This window comes from Trachurus japonicus, chromosome 19 (genome assembly GCF_045865225.1).
Source record: "Trachurus japonicus isolate A0001 chromosome 19, Traja_1.0".
Taxonomy (NCBI): Eukaryota; Metazoa; Chordata; class Actinopteri; order Carangiformes; family Carangidae; genus Trachurus; species Trachurus japonicus.
The window spans coordinates 21,753,278-21,771,788 of NC_140925.1; the positions used below are offsets into that span (position 1 = coordinate 21,753,278).

Below are 18,511 nucleotides of genomic sequence, written 5' to 3' on the forward strand. Positions count from 1 at the left end.
AAAAGGATGTTGCTATGCTCTTTCTGGCAAATGTGAGTTGCATACCATCGTTTCCAATGCTCCAGAGAAGTGTGGTTCATCAGCAAGGTCTGTGCAGACTTGTATGGAGGCAGCAGCAGCAGCAGCAGCAGCAGCTGGCTGGGGGAGGGGGCGTGGCCAACACCGATGCGGCTCTGTGATTGGAGGAGAGCTATCCTGGTAACCAACCAACACAACACGCTGGGCGCATGAGAAAACAGAAAAAAAACTCCTTCATTTTAAGGCTAATGGCTAACGGAGAACCATTTTACAGAGGCAGTAAGTATTTCTCTTATATTTCTGAGGGCTGGAGTAAAGATTTGACAAGAATACGAGATGTAAAAGTCAGTTTTGGTGTCCTTTCACGTGAGCTAGTTGCATGCTAAGCCGTTAGCCTTTCAGTTTGTTGTTAGCGTCAATGCTAGCTCAACTGAACTGCTGGGTGGTTTGCTAGTTTTGCCTCTGTTGCTAACCCGAAGAGGTAAAAAAAAAAAGTGTGTTAACCGATAATCGCACAGGGAACGGCCAGAAAGCCTGAACTTGCTCTATAAAGATAACATTGCGAGCAGTTGCTATATATTTTAGCTGCAAATGTTGTGCAATTGACTATGCCAAACGGTATGGACACATCTGTAATCTCCCTGCGCGAGTACTCGAGTCAACTGTGCATGTAGATGTTTTGAGCAAAACATGGCAGAAATCAGCTGGATAACGTTTAGTTCTGAAAATACGACATGTGCAGTTGTGTTTTGAACCGTCCTGGAGGGTGGGATGACATTTTTTAGACGACCTGCATACAATGTGATGTCGGTGTCATGCTCTCAGTTAACCTTGGGGTTTCTCATCTGTGTCCCTCTGCAGTGGAAATCAAACGTAACACAGGTTTCAATGATATTTGCCAAGAACTGTCGACTCGCTCCAAAACATGGGATAGTGTTATGTGAACAGCATCATCTGCAGCCACACAATGGATGACGAGGTATCGCTTTATGTAAGCTGCCCCGGCCAGCAGTTTTAAGTTCACACCATCTGTCATTTTACTTGATATGAGGCACTACAGTATCAAGTAGCTCTCTCTTAATTTCCACGTCATACAACGCAACCTGCGCACACCACATTTTCCAGCAGTGTCTCGGCTGTCACTCTGTTTCTCTGTACCCTCCCTGTCACTAACAACTATTCTCTATTTTCCCCCTTGGATTTCTTTTCTTTGCTTCTCCTCTGACACTGACAGATGCTGTAGCCTAGTTGACTTATAGGCACTAAGTAAGGGCTTTGTTATTACTTTGTTCGTCTTGCATGGTGATTTCACTTGGTTTAAATGGAATGGCATGAGCTGTAAGTGAACATGCTGTGCAACCAACTGATGCCCCCTCCAAGACACACTTATCTGTCCAATTCATCACGGATGAGGGTCAAGACTAACACTGTTAGACTGGAGCAGGCAGACATCTAATTTTAGTTTTTATCTAGTGATGTCTGAACAAAGACTGGCTGTTGTGATAGATGTATTTTTACATTAAATAAATGAATGCTAATATTAAGCTTTTTCTCACTGGAATGATGGTTGATTAGATATCATAGATGTATTATTGTGGAGTGCACTCCATATATTAGCACAAAGGCACAATAATGCAATACACTCACTCTGTATGAGTGAGAATGAGCCTGAATTTGACAGGGCATGTGTCCTATTCTGCAAAGTCTTTATAAAACTAAAAATCATAGACTGCATCCACAAAGGCATGTATCTGCATCCCAACATCATTTAGGTTTGTGGTGGCGTTCTCAACTTCTGATCTGATTAGTTCTCCATAGATGCACAATGCTTCATCTGCTCACGACTGGAGGAGCAAAGTTGTTTGCATACATTTTGTAATGCACTGGATAAAGTGATTGTAGTTTGTGAATGTGATTACATGTGCAAGAATTAGATGTATTGTGACTGTCTTGCCCAAACAGCTGATGTGGACTTTTCTGCTTTGTGTGTGTGTGTGTTCTTGAAGGAGAGCAAGGCGTGCCGAGGAGAGAAGCTTGCCTCTGCTGTGGATGACACTCTGGATGAATATTTAATCGCCCTCCAGCACAAAAACAGGTGAAGTGTGAGCACAGGCCGGGGAAGGACAGATTAGATTTCACAGAGGAGGCACACAGCTCCTCCATGACTTTCCATGCTACGTTACAGGAGCACTGATTGGTTGTTTTTTGAAATGTGGGACAGCGCTAGAGTACGCCTCAAGCATGAGACACACCACCTTTTATATTCACGATTGTTTGAGGTAGTCACCAGTTTTCCTTCCTCAGGATCCTTAAGCGCCTTAAAGTCAAAGATCCCAGGGAGATTGAGTTGGAACGGCTTGAGCAAGGTTTTTCCATTTATCTGAACGGAGCCAATGCTGAGGCCAATAGGAAACAGCCGAAGGTCTCCATCCACAAGCCGGTCACCTCCACACCTGCATGGAGGCCTTCACGTACAGCAGGTACATGTATATTCTTCCCGGACCAAAATAAACCCACTGACGCTCAAAAGTAAAAATGCTTATGTAAGACATCATCATTTTTTTACTACTGTTGTGCAGAGGGGACATACTGTATTTCTCCTGACTGTTTAGTCATTTTTACAATAAAATACTCTACGCTTCTGTCATCCCAGGACCATATGGAAACCAACTAATAGCCACCACTCTTCAGCTTGTAGTTCACATGGCATGTTCCCATGCTGAGTCCCAGTGAATAATGATAGTGACAGTTGTAGCTGGCAGCCAGGTTTTTTTTTTTTTTTTTTGCTCTTCCTCTATGTGCTGTGGACCATCTGCGTCTGTGAGTGTGCGTTTCTTCTCCTCTGAGGCAGTAGTCTGCTGCACGCCGCTCATGTTCCTTTCTGTGCTGTGACTCATCGGCAGATGTCTGTAGAAGTGCCCACCAGTTAACTGATGATAGCCGTAATCTGGAGCAAACACACAGAAAGAGGAGCCACACTGCCCCTGGAAAGGTCCAGAGGAAAGAATGGGTGCAGGTAAAGGCTTTTGTTTTCTTCATGTTTTTAACCCTTGACTGTGTAAATCTTGTATTGTGTTAATACTTTTTGTTTTTTATGCAGAAATCTGTCAAAATACGAACAGAGGAAGGACCAAGTTTGCAGATATCTCCAGAAAAGCACTACTCTGAGGATTTTGACTGCTATGAAAGCGTAGACATGGAGGTAGAGTGAAGACATAACAATGCCTACTAAGCCTGTATGTGTGTGTGTGTGTGTGTGTGTGGGTGTTTTTTTAGAGGAGGGGCTATTTGTCAGATGCAGCTGTCTGTACTACTTAGCATCTCTCTATCTCTGCAATTTCCCCTTTATCCAATCACTGTGTTCCATGCAGAGCTCCAGCCCGCGCTCCCCTCGTAGTCCCTGCTCCCCGAGGGACACGCGCAAGGTGTCGCGCTCTTTCAGCTGCAGGCCTGAGAGCCAAGGAGGCCAAGCCAGCCAGGAGCACAGTGAGAAGGTGCTTCTCAACCTTGAGGAAGTGAAGGTGAGCGCATATAGGAACACACACACCGTTTCATTTCATCTTGTCAAGGTGGCATGTGGTGAAGTGAATCATGTAAATCAGTTTGAGTCTCCTGGCTGTTAATTTATGATGGTTTTTCAGTGGTTGTCTCACAAATCAAGGGAATACTTAAAGTGTCTGCATGCGTGCAATCTTGAGTGTGCGTGTGTTTGCTGCCACAGATGACTGTGTGCATGGATGGCTGCGTAACCGCTGACCTTTTTGCAAACTAGGTTCTGCGCCGGAGCCTGGAGGTCAGCATGCGGCGGAGCAACCGCGGCTCAGCGGGGGAGGAGTCAGATGAAGAGTGGGTGGAGGAGCAGATTGAGAGGGACGAGAGCACAGAGAGTCTGGACGAACTGGGACTGCCTCTTTCATCCTCCAAGTCCTCCTCTAACCCTCGACCCAGCAGCTCCCACAGTCCTTTCGACTCATCGAACCTCATTGTCCTCGACTTTGGACCCTCCCCTAAAGGTAGGTTTCAGCATCTGCTTTCATGTGTAAATCTGTTATTGATTTTTGAGTTGAGTCTTAATGGTCCATAGTGGTTCCGTCTTCACCTTATCTGCTTCATCAGCACTGACCGGTACACAAGGAGAATAAGCAAGTACATGGCTTTTATTGAACTGTAATACTACAATACATCATGTGCAAAGCAGAAATAGTGCAACACTTTTAGCCTCTTAACTGTCTCCTGGTAATAACACACACGCAAATGTATGATACGTATATAAAATGGTCAACACTTTCCTTAAGACATATCATAGTTGCTTACTTTCCCCATTCCTGCAGGTCGCAAGATTGAACGTTCTCTGTCTGCAAAAAGGAAAGAAAATACAGACAACTTTATACCCACCAAGCCTATGTTGGTGAAGAGCAAGACACTGGATCAGCCCCCTTCAGATGAGAGCTGGGATATTCAGAGTACGTCTTTTAACATGATTAGAATATAGACAAGGCAAAATAATCACATTTAAAAAGTATAACCTGAGAGCTGAGCTCTAAAATCCAAAGACTGCCAATTTGAAATATAAGATCTTTGAAATACGTGCCTATAAAGATTGCATAGATGCATGGCTGTTGCTCAGAGATGTGTGTCTCTTGCTTAAGGGCCAAGAAGTCGAGTGGAAAGACCCTTGTCAGCAGCCAGAAAGGCTTCTGTTGAGGAGCGAGATACAGAGGAGATGGCGTGCAGGGTGCGCCAAGCCATCCAGAGAGAAAACGACCCTGTGCAGAGTCCTGAGCTCTTCAGCCGCAGCACGGTCTGTCTCCCTTTGCCTTAATACACAAACAAACACTTTACTCCATGATGAGATATTCTATATCTCCCACCAGACGTTTGAAATTGCTTTTGACAGTGAGGGTTAGGGTTAGTTGTGATCCAAAACATAAGAGACTCAAGGGTATTTTTCACCAGATTTCTCTTTTCACTGTTTTCACCAATAACTCTACACATGCACTCTATGTGCTTTTGATTTTAATACAACAATGTCCTGGATTTGGCTTCCATGTAAACCCTGTCCCATAAGCTTATTTATCTTTCTGATCTATTCTGTTTTCTCTTCATCCAGGGCAGGGCACACCACATAATAAATGGCTTAGTGCACCACAACACCCACGACAAGAACGAGAGCAGTGTCACGCTGGCCATGCAGAGAATCACTCTGATGGGGCCCAGGTATGTTGACAGGCACTCGTACACACACACACACACAGGTGTTGTAGATACATACACTCTGTCCTCTGGGCAGAAGGACACCTGGTGCTCTTGGTAATCTTGTACATCCTGGCAGAACAAACATCATAATGCGTGCAACGCAACAGATGTATCCTGTGTACGCTCTGACCTTGAAGATTTATTCATCAGAGTGTCTATCACAGCGGTCAGCCATCCTTCACCTATAACATAAATGTCAGGGACGACAGGCGAAGCAACACGCCTGAGGTTGTCATCTTTGTGTCCCAGGCAACAACAGAAACTGCTGACAGCCTTGGAGAAACTGGAGGCTGGACCCGGCTACAACGTTTCTCAGAGTGTCAAAACAGACTACAGCAAGCAGCCGGTGAGTCAATAACACTCTGGCACAGTTGAGTGAATAATCCTGATGCAGCTGGGTGTCATACAGACAGAAACACATGTTAATCTTTTGTGTTGACATTGCAGAGAAGGCAGCCCTCGGTGGAGGTCACCCCTGCATTGTATGTTACCATGGAGATTCTCTCAAACTGGGGGAACGCTCTGCAGGTCGGCCTGACTGAGCTGCAGTTCTTCTGTCCCCGAAACAAGAAGCTGTATGTGTCGCCTCACGACCTAGACATCAGGAACACAGACTACCCCGGGAATCTGGGGGTGCTGGTCAATGGAAAGATGAAGGTGAGTCTCTGCTGCCTCAGCAGAGAGTCTGGTAGTTGAATTACTTGTAACCTATAAAGGCGTAAATTAAATCTGTATAGAAAATTAAACCAATTCAACTCTGACCTTGTGAAAATCCACACCTTGTCTAGCACAATGTCTTTTCTGAGTGCCTCTCATTGCCCTACATTCTTACATATTTGCTAAATTTAATTTTGTAGTTTGATAATGTAGATTGGCTTCACTTTGTAATGTGATGATTTCACATTGTTACATGTAATTCATAATTTTACAAATATTTACTGTCTTTTTTATTTTGGTTTGCAATAGATACTTTTCCCAGAATTCTATATTTAAATTTCTCTTTAGATGATATTAAAACATGTCACAGCAGATGTTTTCATGATTCCTCATTATGGGAACAGGAGAGGCATTAATGCTAATAACATTAATGAAGGCTCTGCTCTATTTAATCCTCCCCGTAGGCCATGACAGTAAACATGCAAGCTCAATAACTCAAGCTGAAACATCTAAAGGGGTTGCACTTGTCTTTGCTCTGTCTGTTTTCTATGGTTGACAGACCACCAAAGAGCGTCACATGTGGACGTGTCCATTCCACCCTCCTATCCAGCTCTACTTCATTATCAGAAACACGGAGCGATCCCCAGAGTTTGGAATATCCCGCATCAAAATCTGGAACTACAACAGAAGCCTCAATGTAAGTGGTTTTTAAAATTTAATTTAAATTTTCTATATGTTTTTTGTCATACTTATAAAATGCTGTATTGTGAAATGACAGTTGTTCAACACAAGTTCCATCTGTCGCAAACACCCTTTGATTTACCCCTCCCTTTGAGATCAGGTAGTTCATGTCCATGTCTGTGGCAGCCTCATAAATCCTTCATCCTTGAGCATTGTCAGTAATATACCGGATGAGTGTTTTGGCGTGGCTACGGCAGGGGTGTGGTTCTCTTTAAGCAGTGGCTGGCTGAGCTGCCAGTCAGTGTGTCCAAATGTGGAGCAGGAGGAGATTAGCCCCAGAGGATTAGTGTTGGGGGGGGGGGGAACGTGGGCTTCTGCCTCTCAACCTCAGTCCCATTCATAGTGGGGTACAACAACCCCATCGCCTCTGGTTCTGTGTTACTACAGCTGTCTAGAATGATTTGATGACTTGAACCTTGAAGGTAAGGAGCTGTTGGTGGGAAGTAGCTTCTAGTTGGTTCACTGTCTGGAGGATCAAGCAGATTTGAGTTGGTTGGGCGTCAGCCGTTCCTTCATGGCAGCCATGACTTGGGATCTGTGAGTGTGCTAATTACTGCTAGCTTGGAGAGCTCTTAGTCTGTATTTAAGAAATATAGGTTAGTAAATCATAGTGTGCTTGACTGTATTTGTATATTTATCTATTTATTTATGCTTATGCTTTTGGTAGTTATAGTTTGTTTTACTTTTATTCAGAATTGGAATCAGTCTATATTAAATACATTGTTCAGTGTACAAAAGATGTTAAATTTATTTGCATCCTGAATTGGTTAAATACAGTATGTAGAATGTTTTTTTTTGTGTAGGTTTCAGACATTAAAATCTGATTTATTTGAGTATTTAGTAACATTCATGACCAGACAGTGTGTAAGTTGTTATATGAGGCTATAAGTTCAAGGAACAGGTGATTAATGCCCTGTTTCTTTTCCAGGAGCTTGACATCGGTGCACGGCACATTAAGCTGTACCTCAACAGCACGTTGGTGTTTGAGGGCGAGCTGGAGAAGGGCTGCGGCAACCAGGTCTTCGACTACAGCACCACCATCGATCTGCAGGATTTCCAGGTCTCAGACTCGGTGTTCTCCAGCCCCGTGTCTTCAGGGCACAACCTGCGGGGTGTCAGCCCCCAACGCCATGAGGACAGGAACGGTGGAGAGGGCGGCGGCACCCAGCGACACCACACTTCACATCTGCAGCAGTTGGACGCAGCAGGCCAGGCTCTCATAGACATGCAGGAGAAATCACATACACCGCTACCACCGATCGCTCCTTCGCAAGTGGGGCTTTCATCCTCTTCCCGCCGCTTGTCTTCACAGAGGAACTCTTTCGACCTGTCTGCCTCAGAAGAGCCCCTCTCTCTCAGGCAGGAGGTGGTGCAGCCCGGGCCCATGGAGCAAACCGTCACCACCCAGCCGTCCTCCTCGCGCGTGGCCCCCCAGTGGCTGCAGCCCCTGAACAGAGGCGCTCCAGAGGGCTGCGAGGCCAACAGGGAGAGGCCCCGATGGTTAGTGCCTCAGCATTCTGCCGAGCCCAAATCGCTTTCGGCCGCGTCCTCTTCGATGCTCCCGGAGCTGCCTTGTAACCCCGGCCGGGTCTGCAGGGGGATGGAGCGGACGGTGAACGGGGGTCAGTGGAAAGCTGACTCTCTGGAGCTGGGCTGCGACCTGCTGGATGAACTCGGGGAGCAAAAGGCCGACAGACCAATCAGCGGACGGAGGAGCTCATTCCGAAGCAGTGGAGTCACCTCCAGGCTGATGGATGAGCAGCACCTCAGAGCTGCAGCACTGTCCAACACAGGTAACCAGTGCCACTATCTGTATATGAGGATGAAATACTGAAAAAAACAAGAGATTGAACCTTTATAAAGGTTAAACAATCACACCTTTTATATGTGATCATTCATATGTGATTCTTTAACCCAGTGGTTCTCAACGTAGGGTCCAGGGACCCCCAGGGGTCCTTGAGAGGGTTCAAGGGGGTCCCCAACTTTTTCTTGAAATTCTACCACTTTTTTGCGGGGGGGAATTATCGTTATTATTATTATTATTATTATTATTATTATTATTGGTTTGTTTGTTTGTTTTTTGGAGAATTTTACCCCTTTTTTTGTAGAAAATCTTTAACTTTTTTTTTGAGAATCTTTTTTAACCACTTCTTCCTACAAATGTTTAAACGTTTTTGGAGAAATTGTACCACTTTTTTCCAGAAATGTCTCTATAATATTTCCAAAAATTCACGCCATTGGCCCTAATTTGAATGTACAAAAAAAGTAACGTTATTCAGTCTCAGAACAAATATTTGTGTATTTCTGGTGTTTGCTTGAAAATTTTGTCCAATGGGGGTCCGTGGTCTAATTTGTGTCAATTTAGGGGTCCTCGATGTAAAAAAAGGTTGAGAACTACTGCTTTAACCTTTTTGGTTATTTGTGTATTTTCCTTTATAATGGCAACCAATCAAATTATTTACATGCTGTCACACTTTGAAAGTCTATATTAGAATGATTATTCATTCATTACGTACTATCAAACCTTTTTTTAGTAATTCCTTCATGAGAAATCAGAAGATACACTAATCAAAAAGTCTATTGTAATTCTTCAGTATTGCTGTAAGATTGAGGCTTCGGTGTTTGCTATCTGGGTCATGTGGTTTTACTCGTCATCAGTGGGGCCCTGCATGAAATGCTGCTTTCTCTGTCTCTTTTAGATGTTGATTTGTTTGTTTTGAGACAGTCACCACAGAGCATGCAGCTGTGGGATGAGGGTGGAGCATTATGTGATTCCTGTCTTTGGCCTGGTTGACAAATGAAACTGAGCGAACAACCTTATCTAAGGGCCGGGTGTAGGCTGACATAGGGCTCACACTTCCAGGGTGTATCCTAGCAATATGTTCCATGTGAAAACACTTAAGTAAGTAAGTGAAATGGTTATAGTGAGGTTTATTCAAAATGGGTTCTCGTGTGAAGCTTTTACTGCTAAGGGATGAGTGTTTTGCAGATGCACAGAGCAAGTTGTGTCCGTTGTCTGATGATACGATCAGAAGGACTGTCTTATTTCATTCAGCTTGAATGTAATTAATCTGCTCATGTTTGTGTATTCTGCAGAAGAGCCGCTGTCCCTGGTGAACACCAGCAGAAGGCAGAGTTGCTCCCGGGCCCAGCTGCACAGCCAGCAGGACGACACCCTCATGGAGTCCTGGGACTCTCTTGTTAAATTCAACCAATGCCAGCGTGGACGCATCTCCAACATGGGCTTCGAAGGCGACATCTTTGACGAGTTCCTCCAGCGTCAGGGCCGCGGTCCGCCCACCGTCCCGGCCAACTCCTCCCCCATGGCGCCCAGGAGCCCCCTTTCATCCTTGGCCGCTCAGGGGTCTCTGTGCGAAGGCCCTGATGATGATCTGACCATGGAGCGGGAAGATGAGTTTGAAATCCCAGTCCTGCCGCAGGGTCAAAGACTGGTCATCAACATCTTGTCCACATGGGGCGACCGTCACTATGTCGGCCTCAACGGCCTGGAGGTGTTCAGCTCCAGCGGAGAGCCTCTTCGACCCGCTCACATCCGCGCCGATCCTCCAGACATCAACATCCTCCCTGCGTACGGCAAAGACCCGCGTGTCGTTACCAACCTGATCGATGGCAGTAATCTCACTCAGGATGACATGCACCTCTGGTTAGCCCCATTCACCCCTGGGCGGAGCCACACCATCTTCCTGGACTTCGGAGCTCCACACCAAGTGGCCATGATCCGCGTGTGGAACTATAACAAGTCACGCATCCACTCTTTCCGAGGGGTGAAGGAGGTGGAGATGCTCCTGGATGGCAGGTGCATCTTCAGAGGAGAGATTGCCAAAGCCTCAGGGACCCTGTCTGGAGGTACGTCAACACAACAGCCTCACTGTTTTTAATGCTGCTGCTGCTGGAGTGTGTTTTCATCAACTTTTCCCCTTTTTTTCTAATGCCATGGTCTTTTCAGGGCTGGACCAGTTTGGGGACACTATCCTGTTCACCACTGATGATGACATCCTGGAGGCCATGTCTCGTTATGATGAAACCTTCTTCAGTGAGGGAGAGGGTCCAGAGAGCCTGGTATACGAGGAGGAGTTGCAGAGACCACGCACCGCTGACGGAGAGGGAGAAGAAAGACCCTTCACACAGGCCGGTTTCCGAGAGGAAGACCTCGCTGTAAGAATATGCTTTTACAGAAGTTTTTTTTAATCATCTTTAATGGATTTTAAATGCGTACAGCACTGCACTAATTTAGGCTCTATTCTTCACTGTGGTGTGGCTACCAACCCAGACCCAGGACATTAAAACCATGTATTCAACTAAACATATCGTTGTGTAACAATAGGAACTATTTCCATAATGCTTGGGAATAGCAGCTGACAGTCTAACAGGCAACAAGAGTAGATTAACTGGCTCACCAGCATCAGGAAAGTGAAGTTTAAATGTATCTCTTTCTCTTTGCTTATTTTTAGTTGAAACTCCACCTGAATCCCACTGTGAGCCAGTCTGAGGAGAACATGGAACATATTCCCGGGATGTACACGGGAAAGTGTGAGTGCATTAACAACATGCTGTCATCACATGTTCTGCGTCTTTTGATAGTTCCAGTAACCATCTCTCTTCCTTTCAGGCCTTAGACTCGAGCTGCTGTTGACTTGGGGTGACTCCCACTACATGGGCCTGACCGGACTGGAGGTCGTGGGGAAAGAGGGCGAGAGTTTGCCTTTAGACCTCAGTATGGTCGCTGCCTCACCCAGGGACCTCAACGACCTGCCGGACTGTGGACATGACGTGCGAACAATTGATAAGTATGTCTAACACTAAATAAACAATGTACTCTCTAGTGAAATCTAATATTACAATCAAAAGCCAGACCCTTTAACGTCTAACTTCATTATCAGGCTCATAGATGGCCATAACATTACCACTGAGGACCAGCACATGTGGCTGATCCCTTTCACCTACGGAGAGCCCCACACCCTGAACATCACCTTCACCAAGGCCCAGACCATCGCTGGTCTCCGTATCTGGAACTACAATAAGTCTCCTGAGGATTCTTACAGAGGGGTGAGACACGTCAGACAGTATTTGTTAAAGGATAATTTCCGTTTTTTACAACCTGGACCTTATTTCTAGCATAAAATACGATCATTTTACTCACCCAGATAACTTTGGTGTCATTTTGAGTTGTTTTGACGAAATTTGGGGTAATTAATTATAATGCGAGAGCACGGAGCAGCGCAATTCAGCCTCTAAATAACACATTATCCACCGCAAAACTCGTTCATTTCACAAATATTTTGTTATGATACACTAGTGCTATTCCCCTCTGAGTCCGGGGTTAGCTGTTATCAACATCCGGGGTCTGTAGGTTGACCTACTGACCTCTGACCTGGATGATGTCATCCGCTGCCCGGCCTGATAATAATCATTCTGCTTCGGCATTTGGGTCCATGTTTATCTCAACTAGCTGGAGCTTTAGTGAGTCCAGGTTGAGGAGAGGAAGCCTGTGGAAGCTGAACTTCATCCAGCTGCTCATTTTGTTCTGACGAGTCAGAAACACGCAGAAACAAACCATTAGCATTAGCGGTAGCAAGTTAGCCGTGCCGGGCAGCGGTCGGAGATGACATCATCCAGATAAGAGGTTAGTAGTCAACCTACAGGCGCAGCATGTTGATAACATGCCACCACGGGCTCGGAGGGGAATAGCACTAGCCTATCAGAACATAATATTGGCGAAATGAACGAGTTTTGTGGCAGATAATGTATTATTTAGAGGCTGCATTACGTGCCCCGTGTTCTCGCATTATACAGATATACGCGCCGCTCCACTGGGGCTAATTTCGTCAAAACAACTCCAAATGACACCGAAGTTGTCTGGGTGAGTAAAATTATCGTATTTTATGCTAGAAATAAGGTCCTGGTTGTAAAAAACGGAAATTATCCTTTAACATGCTGCAGAAAAAAGGCTAAAGATCCCCTCAAAATAAAACTAATAATAATATGACTGAACAATTTGCACACTAAACTGTAAAACAATAAAGTAAGATAAATTGCATCACACAGTTTTTGTTGTCTCATGTGGTTCCAGAGATTAATGTATGATCTTGAATTAACCTGCTTGGCATGGATTAGTGATTACCTCAGGTTTTTAGATTTGAAAGATGAAAAGTTCTATTCAGAGGGAAATACACAATAAAAAGAAAAATCTCTTTTTTTATTCAGGTGAAAGTCATTCATTTGTTTGTGGACGACGTTGCCATCTCCCCATCGGAGGGATTTCTGATCAGGAAAGGACCGGGCAACTGCCACTTTGATTTTGCACAGGAGATCCTCTTTGTAGACTACCTCCAGACGCCCACAGACAGCAAGAGCGTCGAAGACTACCACAAGTACGAGACGCGATTTGCATTCGCCCGTGCTCCCGTTTCAGGAGAAAGTTTTGAGTTTCATTTACTAATTTATGATTTTGTTGTTTCTGATCCAGAGGAAGCTCGAAGAAACAAGAGCAGGCCAGCATGGACTACGAAGCTCCCATCATGCCTTGTGGGTGTATCCTTCTTGTAGATGGATCAGATTTGTGGGTTCAGGCAACATTAACCCATCTGTATCAGTTGCTCTGGCAACAGCACATGCATGGTCTTTTTTAGCTGTGAAAACAAACAACAGGCTGCAAGCTGGAGGAGGAAGATAAGTAATAGAGCTGCACCCTGTCCTTTCACTGCACAGTAATATGAAGTCAAAGTGCAAAACTCCTCTAAAATACCAGATAAGTTTATAATAGTGTTGGGTAATACTGTGTTACTGTCACAGTTGGCTGACGGGTTAATGGTGCTGTGGTTGTAATGCTGTGTATGTATGTGCAGTGTGTCACGAACTGATGAAAAATAGAATACCAGGTCTTCTATGTCCTATACTACATGTTGTTTATTCCTTGATCTTAACCCATCAGTCATTTTTCAGCTGCAGCTTTTAACAACCTGGGGAGACCCGTACTACATCGGTCTCAACGGCCTCGAGTTTTACGACCAGAACCATGAGAAAATCCGTCTGAGTGACAACAGTATCCTTGTTTATGTGTTCACGTTGACCTCCATGCATCTCTCCTCACACACTTGAGCTGTCCTCTCCAGCTATAAAACAATATCTATAGCATCAGTGGCTTTTGTAAAATGACCGCAAATTTCAAAGTCACAATTTATGAATATTGCTCTCTACATTTACAGGCATTCAAATAGAACTCATAGGAACTGGTATTATTAGTTACACCTGAGCTTTGACAACTGAAAATGTTCCTCAGAAGCTACTTTATTTATCTTGATTTAGCAAAGAATGATTAACGTTTCCACTATAAATCCATGAGAGGGAAGGCTTTACTCCAAACAGCAGAGGAGACCTAAAGAAGAGAGGGCCGGTGCATATTCTCATTTGCCCAGGTCATAGTATTTCAAAGGAGGTTAAATCGAAAGCAACTGGACTTAGTTATTTGTCTAGGAAGACGTTTCACCTCTCATCCAAGAGGCTTCATCAGTTCATGTAGCATCTGACCAGGCTGGAACTGGTCCAACTATCTGGTGTGGAGACTCACTAAAAAACTAAAGAAGAGAGACATGAATGGTAAAAAGAACATATGTACACCTGCTACACAACCAGTCCTGTTCTGATGACCTGCAGAGGGTGGCTGCATATAGTTAATGTATGGAACTGGTGGTAAATTAATAACAGCACTGGAAGGAGTCTGTTCCTTAACACCATGTCCACCAGACATTGCTGCTTTCCCAGACAGTGTGAATGTACTGGACAGCGTGAGTGGTGATGTGAGGACTCCAGATAAATTAATAGATGAAGTCAACAGTACCCATGATGGACGACACATGTGGCTGGCACCTGTTCTCCCCGGACTGGTGAGCAAGTGTGAGAGGGAGATAAAAACGAGCGGCCTGTTAACATACAGTACACACGTTAAAGTTAACAGCTGTCGTACCTGTTTCCATGTAGGTGAACCGTGTGTACGTCATCTTTGATCAGCCAGTGACGGTGTCCATGATCAAACTGTGGAACTACTCCAAGACCCCACATAGAGGAGTGAAGGAGTTTGGGGTAAGCCTATCTGTCTGCCTGTCTGTCTGCCTGTCTGTCTGTCTGCCTGCCTATCTATCTGGGATCTGTCTGGGATTCATTCGTATTCATGTAAGGTTGCAAAATTCCGGGAATTTTCAAAGTTGGAAACTTTCCATGGGAATTAATGGGAATATATGGGAATTAACAGGAAAATATGGGAATAAATGTGAATAAATCCGAAATTTACAAAATTGAAGGTTGGCCTTTAACAGGGAACTTAAATATAGTTGTGGAAAATATATTGTATCATAATCTTTGCTAAAACAACTAGATTTAATGCAAGTACACTTGAATATCTATATGCCATTCCTCAATCATATGCACACAGCACACTGCTACGTGCACTATGCATTCCTCCATCACATGCAGAGATGATTTCTTGAACCCTGGAGGCCACACTTTTGGGGGTCATATTATTTTTTGATTGGGTGGGGGAGGGGGAGGAGGGAGTAATATTTTACTCAACATTTGTTGTTCAGTAAAATAATTGATTGTTCATACAATAATTAAAACTTGATAAAGTTCTACTCACAAATAAATCTGTTGAAATGTCATTTTTTTAAATTTTATTATTTTGCATGGATGTCTAATATTTACATGATACAGTTTGTTTATATTACCCCCAATTTCCAGTTAATTCCCATAAATTCCCAATAATTCCCATAATTCCCATGGAAAGTTTCCAATTTGGAATATTTCCAAAATTCCCCAACTTAACTTCCCATGGAAAGTTTCGGGAAATTTACTGGAAATTTTCCGCCCCTTTGCAACCCTATATTCATGTAGTTATCTTAATTTTGTAGCTGCTGGTGGACGACCTCCTGGTGTACAACGGCATCTTGGACAGCGTGAGCCACGTGGCGCGAGGCATTCTGCCGACATGTGACCCGGTGGTGCCGTACCACACCATCCTGTTCACAGACAACGCCTACATCGCACACCGTGAGAGGAACACTGTTATCAGGTACCCACATTTTATCAGGCATGGATGTACACTGATGGTTTAGTTTCATTTCTCAAGAAAATCCACTTTGCTGCTGGTCACCCCTGCATCTTTTCCAAAGCATTCAATATCAAATGGTCATAGACGGATCACTTGCTACCTGTGAATGAATTCATCAATAGAAGCTGGCAGTCGGATGCAGAGACACTAATGGGTTGAGAAAAAGGGTCACATTCAGTCCCATTGTCCCAAGTAGTGGGTGTTTTGAACAGAGATGTGCTTTTCTCCACTTCAGCCCCCGAGGCAGCCGACACCACCAACAGTGAGTAACAGAGCCCCCTACAGTCCCGTGTCAGCACCTCCCTGTGGTCAATCCCTGTATTGAAGAGTCCTCCAGTGCCCTCAAATGTCCCCCAGACATCCCACACCCTCCGTACCACATGCCTGACTTGTGACGCCTCAGTCCCTCCTCTCTCCTCCGTAGCCTCATCTTTGGTGTCAAGGCCTGGACCTGCCGGCTTCAAGCTTTGCTAATCAGTCCTCCCTCCATTTTGTGTCGTTTCTCTGTTCCAGTTTCCGCACACACTCGACAAATTGATTTACACTCAGCTGCGCTCTTTTTTTCATTTCTTGCTGTGTTGCAGTAATTATGTGGAGGACCAGGATGTGAAGATGACCAATGAGAATCAGATAGTCCATCACAACAAGAAGAAGCAGACGGCAGATCCAGGTGAGTCCAGGAAGCAACTGGAGGTAAATACACTTCAGTGGTTTGAATATATCAGTGTTGAAGCTTGTTTGCTCTCTCTCAACGCAGCTCTTCGACCTAAGACCTGCATGACTGACGGGGGGAAACATGGAAAGAGGAGGTACTGACTGACAAGTAAACACACGCCGAGTCTGTGTTTATACAAAGTGAGTAGAAACCTAACGGGAGGAACTATGGCTGAGTTTTTATACCCACTTTCTGGTGGGTGACTGCTCCCACATTAAGACCCCCATCAGCCACCCAGCTGTGGATTGTAACGGCAGCTCCACAGTGGCTCACGCGGTCCATGCTGAAGAGGAGAGAGGCTGCACGGAGAACACTGGGTTTGCACACACACACACACACACACACAGGATTCCACGTTGTGGTTGGATTACTCCCTTTTCCGTTGCTGTGAAACACACCCACACTTGCATATTATCTTGGAACATGTACTATGTCGTTGCCCCGGTTGTCCATCCCAGTGCCAGGATAAACCTGTGAGGCTGCATTTTATCAGCCCTATTATTGTGCCTAGTACGATACACTATATCTGTGGCTGCTACTTGTGACTTTTGTGCTGCATATTTAAATGCTGCTTGTGGCGTGCAAATACTCAAAAAACAAAACAAAAAAAAAGACAGAAAAAGCTCCGAAGCCACACAAACACACACACACACATCAGGATGTGGCCAATGTAACATTTCTTAACGACTTGTATCCACTGATGAGCCTAAACGATCAGCTCTTTGCCCAGTGGCTATGAGAACTGACCACCACTCCCACCAGTGCACCAACTAACCATAATGCTATGCAGACACTAATTTATATCCTATCAATACTTTCTATCTGCCGGCTGATATATTTCAAAGCCTAATGGTTTTACTTTGGGAAGTGCTTCCAGAGATGTTTTGACCTCTGGAACATTTATATTGATGGTTGAAAATGGTCAGTGAAAATACAGTAGTGAGATTTTTCTACATTTCAAGTAAACCACAGTAGGAAAAAAGAAAAACTGAGGATGTACAACTTCAGACTATGTTAGCAAACTCCACACTTGAATTTTCAGCTCTGTTTGGCTCTTTACATCTAGGTCAGTTTTTCTCTGCTTTACATCAGGTAGAAAAAACTGGTTTGCAAACCAAGTGACCTTTATTGAAGTTACTATGAGGTAGTTTTTTGGAGGCAAACATTTCTTGAGCCAGTAAAGCTGTTTTAGGAAATTTGGTTGGAAGTTTTAAAAAAATAAAATCTACATTTTACAGATTAGATTTTGAGTTGATAGAGTGACAGGTAACTTCTTATATGCAAATACTATAAACTTACCTCACATTGAGAAGAATAATCTTTAAAAAGGGATAAATATGCTTCTACTTTCACTATAATACTTGGTTGTTGGTGTTGTAATATTCATTCATTCATTCAATATTTACTCTGTTCACTTGTTGCATGACATGTTCCTCAGCATTAGCCGTCTTTAAATATTAGATTTTTTTTTTTGTTGGAGGACTTTTGACTGCTTCATTGAGCCCCAATATAAACTATTTCATACTCCTTACACTTGATGGGAGTAATTGTATATCAAATGCAGTTTTATGTATTTAATTTCTCTATGTCCAACAGCAACAGTAGCCATTACTCTGTATCTCAGTCCTGCTCTGTGGGGTGGTGGCTGTTGTATGTGTAACGTTTAGTGTTTTGAAATATTTAATTATTTTTCTAATCTTGATTAAATATGTATATTTGATGTAGGTTTATTTGAATGAATAAAATTTAAATAATATATCTTAAAAGATGAACTCTTGGTTTCTGGTTTACAAACCCTCTATCTTGCTGTGGGTGAATGACTTGTGCTTGCTCTCTACAACAGGCCTGCATGTACAGATTTAACTGTCCTCAGTTGACCTCACCGCCACCGGTTCATTTAAGCCCACTCAGAGAATCTAAATCATGCTCCGGTTGGATGAACAGCACACTGTAAAGGGCAAAAAGAAACATATGCAACAACTGAAGACCATAAATATATC

The 18,511-nt window shown here is 44.1% G+C and overlaps 1 protein-coding gene across 5 annotated transcripts; it reads left to right on the plus strand.

The window, feature by feature from the left end:
- Positions 1-178: 178 nt before the first annotated feature.
- Positions 179-18,277, plus strand: katnip (katanin interacting protein). 5 transcript variants are annotated; one of them, XM_085761831.1, is made up of 30 exons: positions 191-297; positions 880-997; positions 1,253-1,284; positions 2,025-2,113; positions 2,323-2,498; positions 2,922-3,034; positions 3,119-3,220; positions 3,390-3,539; positions 3,791-4,031; positions 4,350-4,481; positions 4,668-4,819; positions 5,129-5,235; positions 5,524-5,620; positions 5,722-5,931; positions 6,491-6,628; positions 7,601-8,465; positions 9,769-10,539; positions 10,640-10,848; positions 11,145-11,223; positions 11,303-11,480; positions 11,574-11,739; positions 12,898-13,064; positions 13,160-13,224; positions 13,625-13,735; positions 14,437-14,576; positions 14,671-14,772; positions 15,597-15,757; positions 16,032-16,058; positions 16,381-16,466; positions 16,554-18,277. In XM_085761831.1, exons 7-30 carry the CDS (start codon positions 3,215-3,217, stop codon positions 16,610-16,612), a joined length of 4,419 nt encoding a protein of 1,472 aa, XP_085617957.1. In that variant the 5' UTR covers positions 191-297; positions 880-997; positions 1,253-1,284; positions 2,025-2,113; positions 2,323-2,498; positions 2,922-3,034; positions 3,119-3,214; the 3' UTR covers positions 16,613-18,277. The 5 variants fall into 5 exon arrangements, with proteins under 5 accessions (XP_085617953.1, XP_085617956.1, XP_085617955.1 ...); XM_085761827.1 differs by lacking the exon at positions 1,253-1,284 and having other exon boundaries at positions 179-297; XM_085761832.1 differs by lacking the exon at positions 16,032-16,058 and having other exon boundaries at positions 192-297; positions 16,554-17,133.
- The last annotated feature ends 234 nt before the right edge of the window (positions 18,278-18,511 follow it).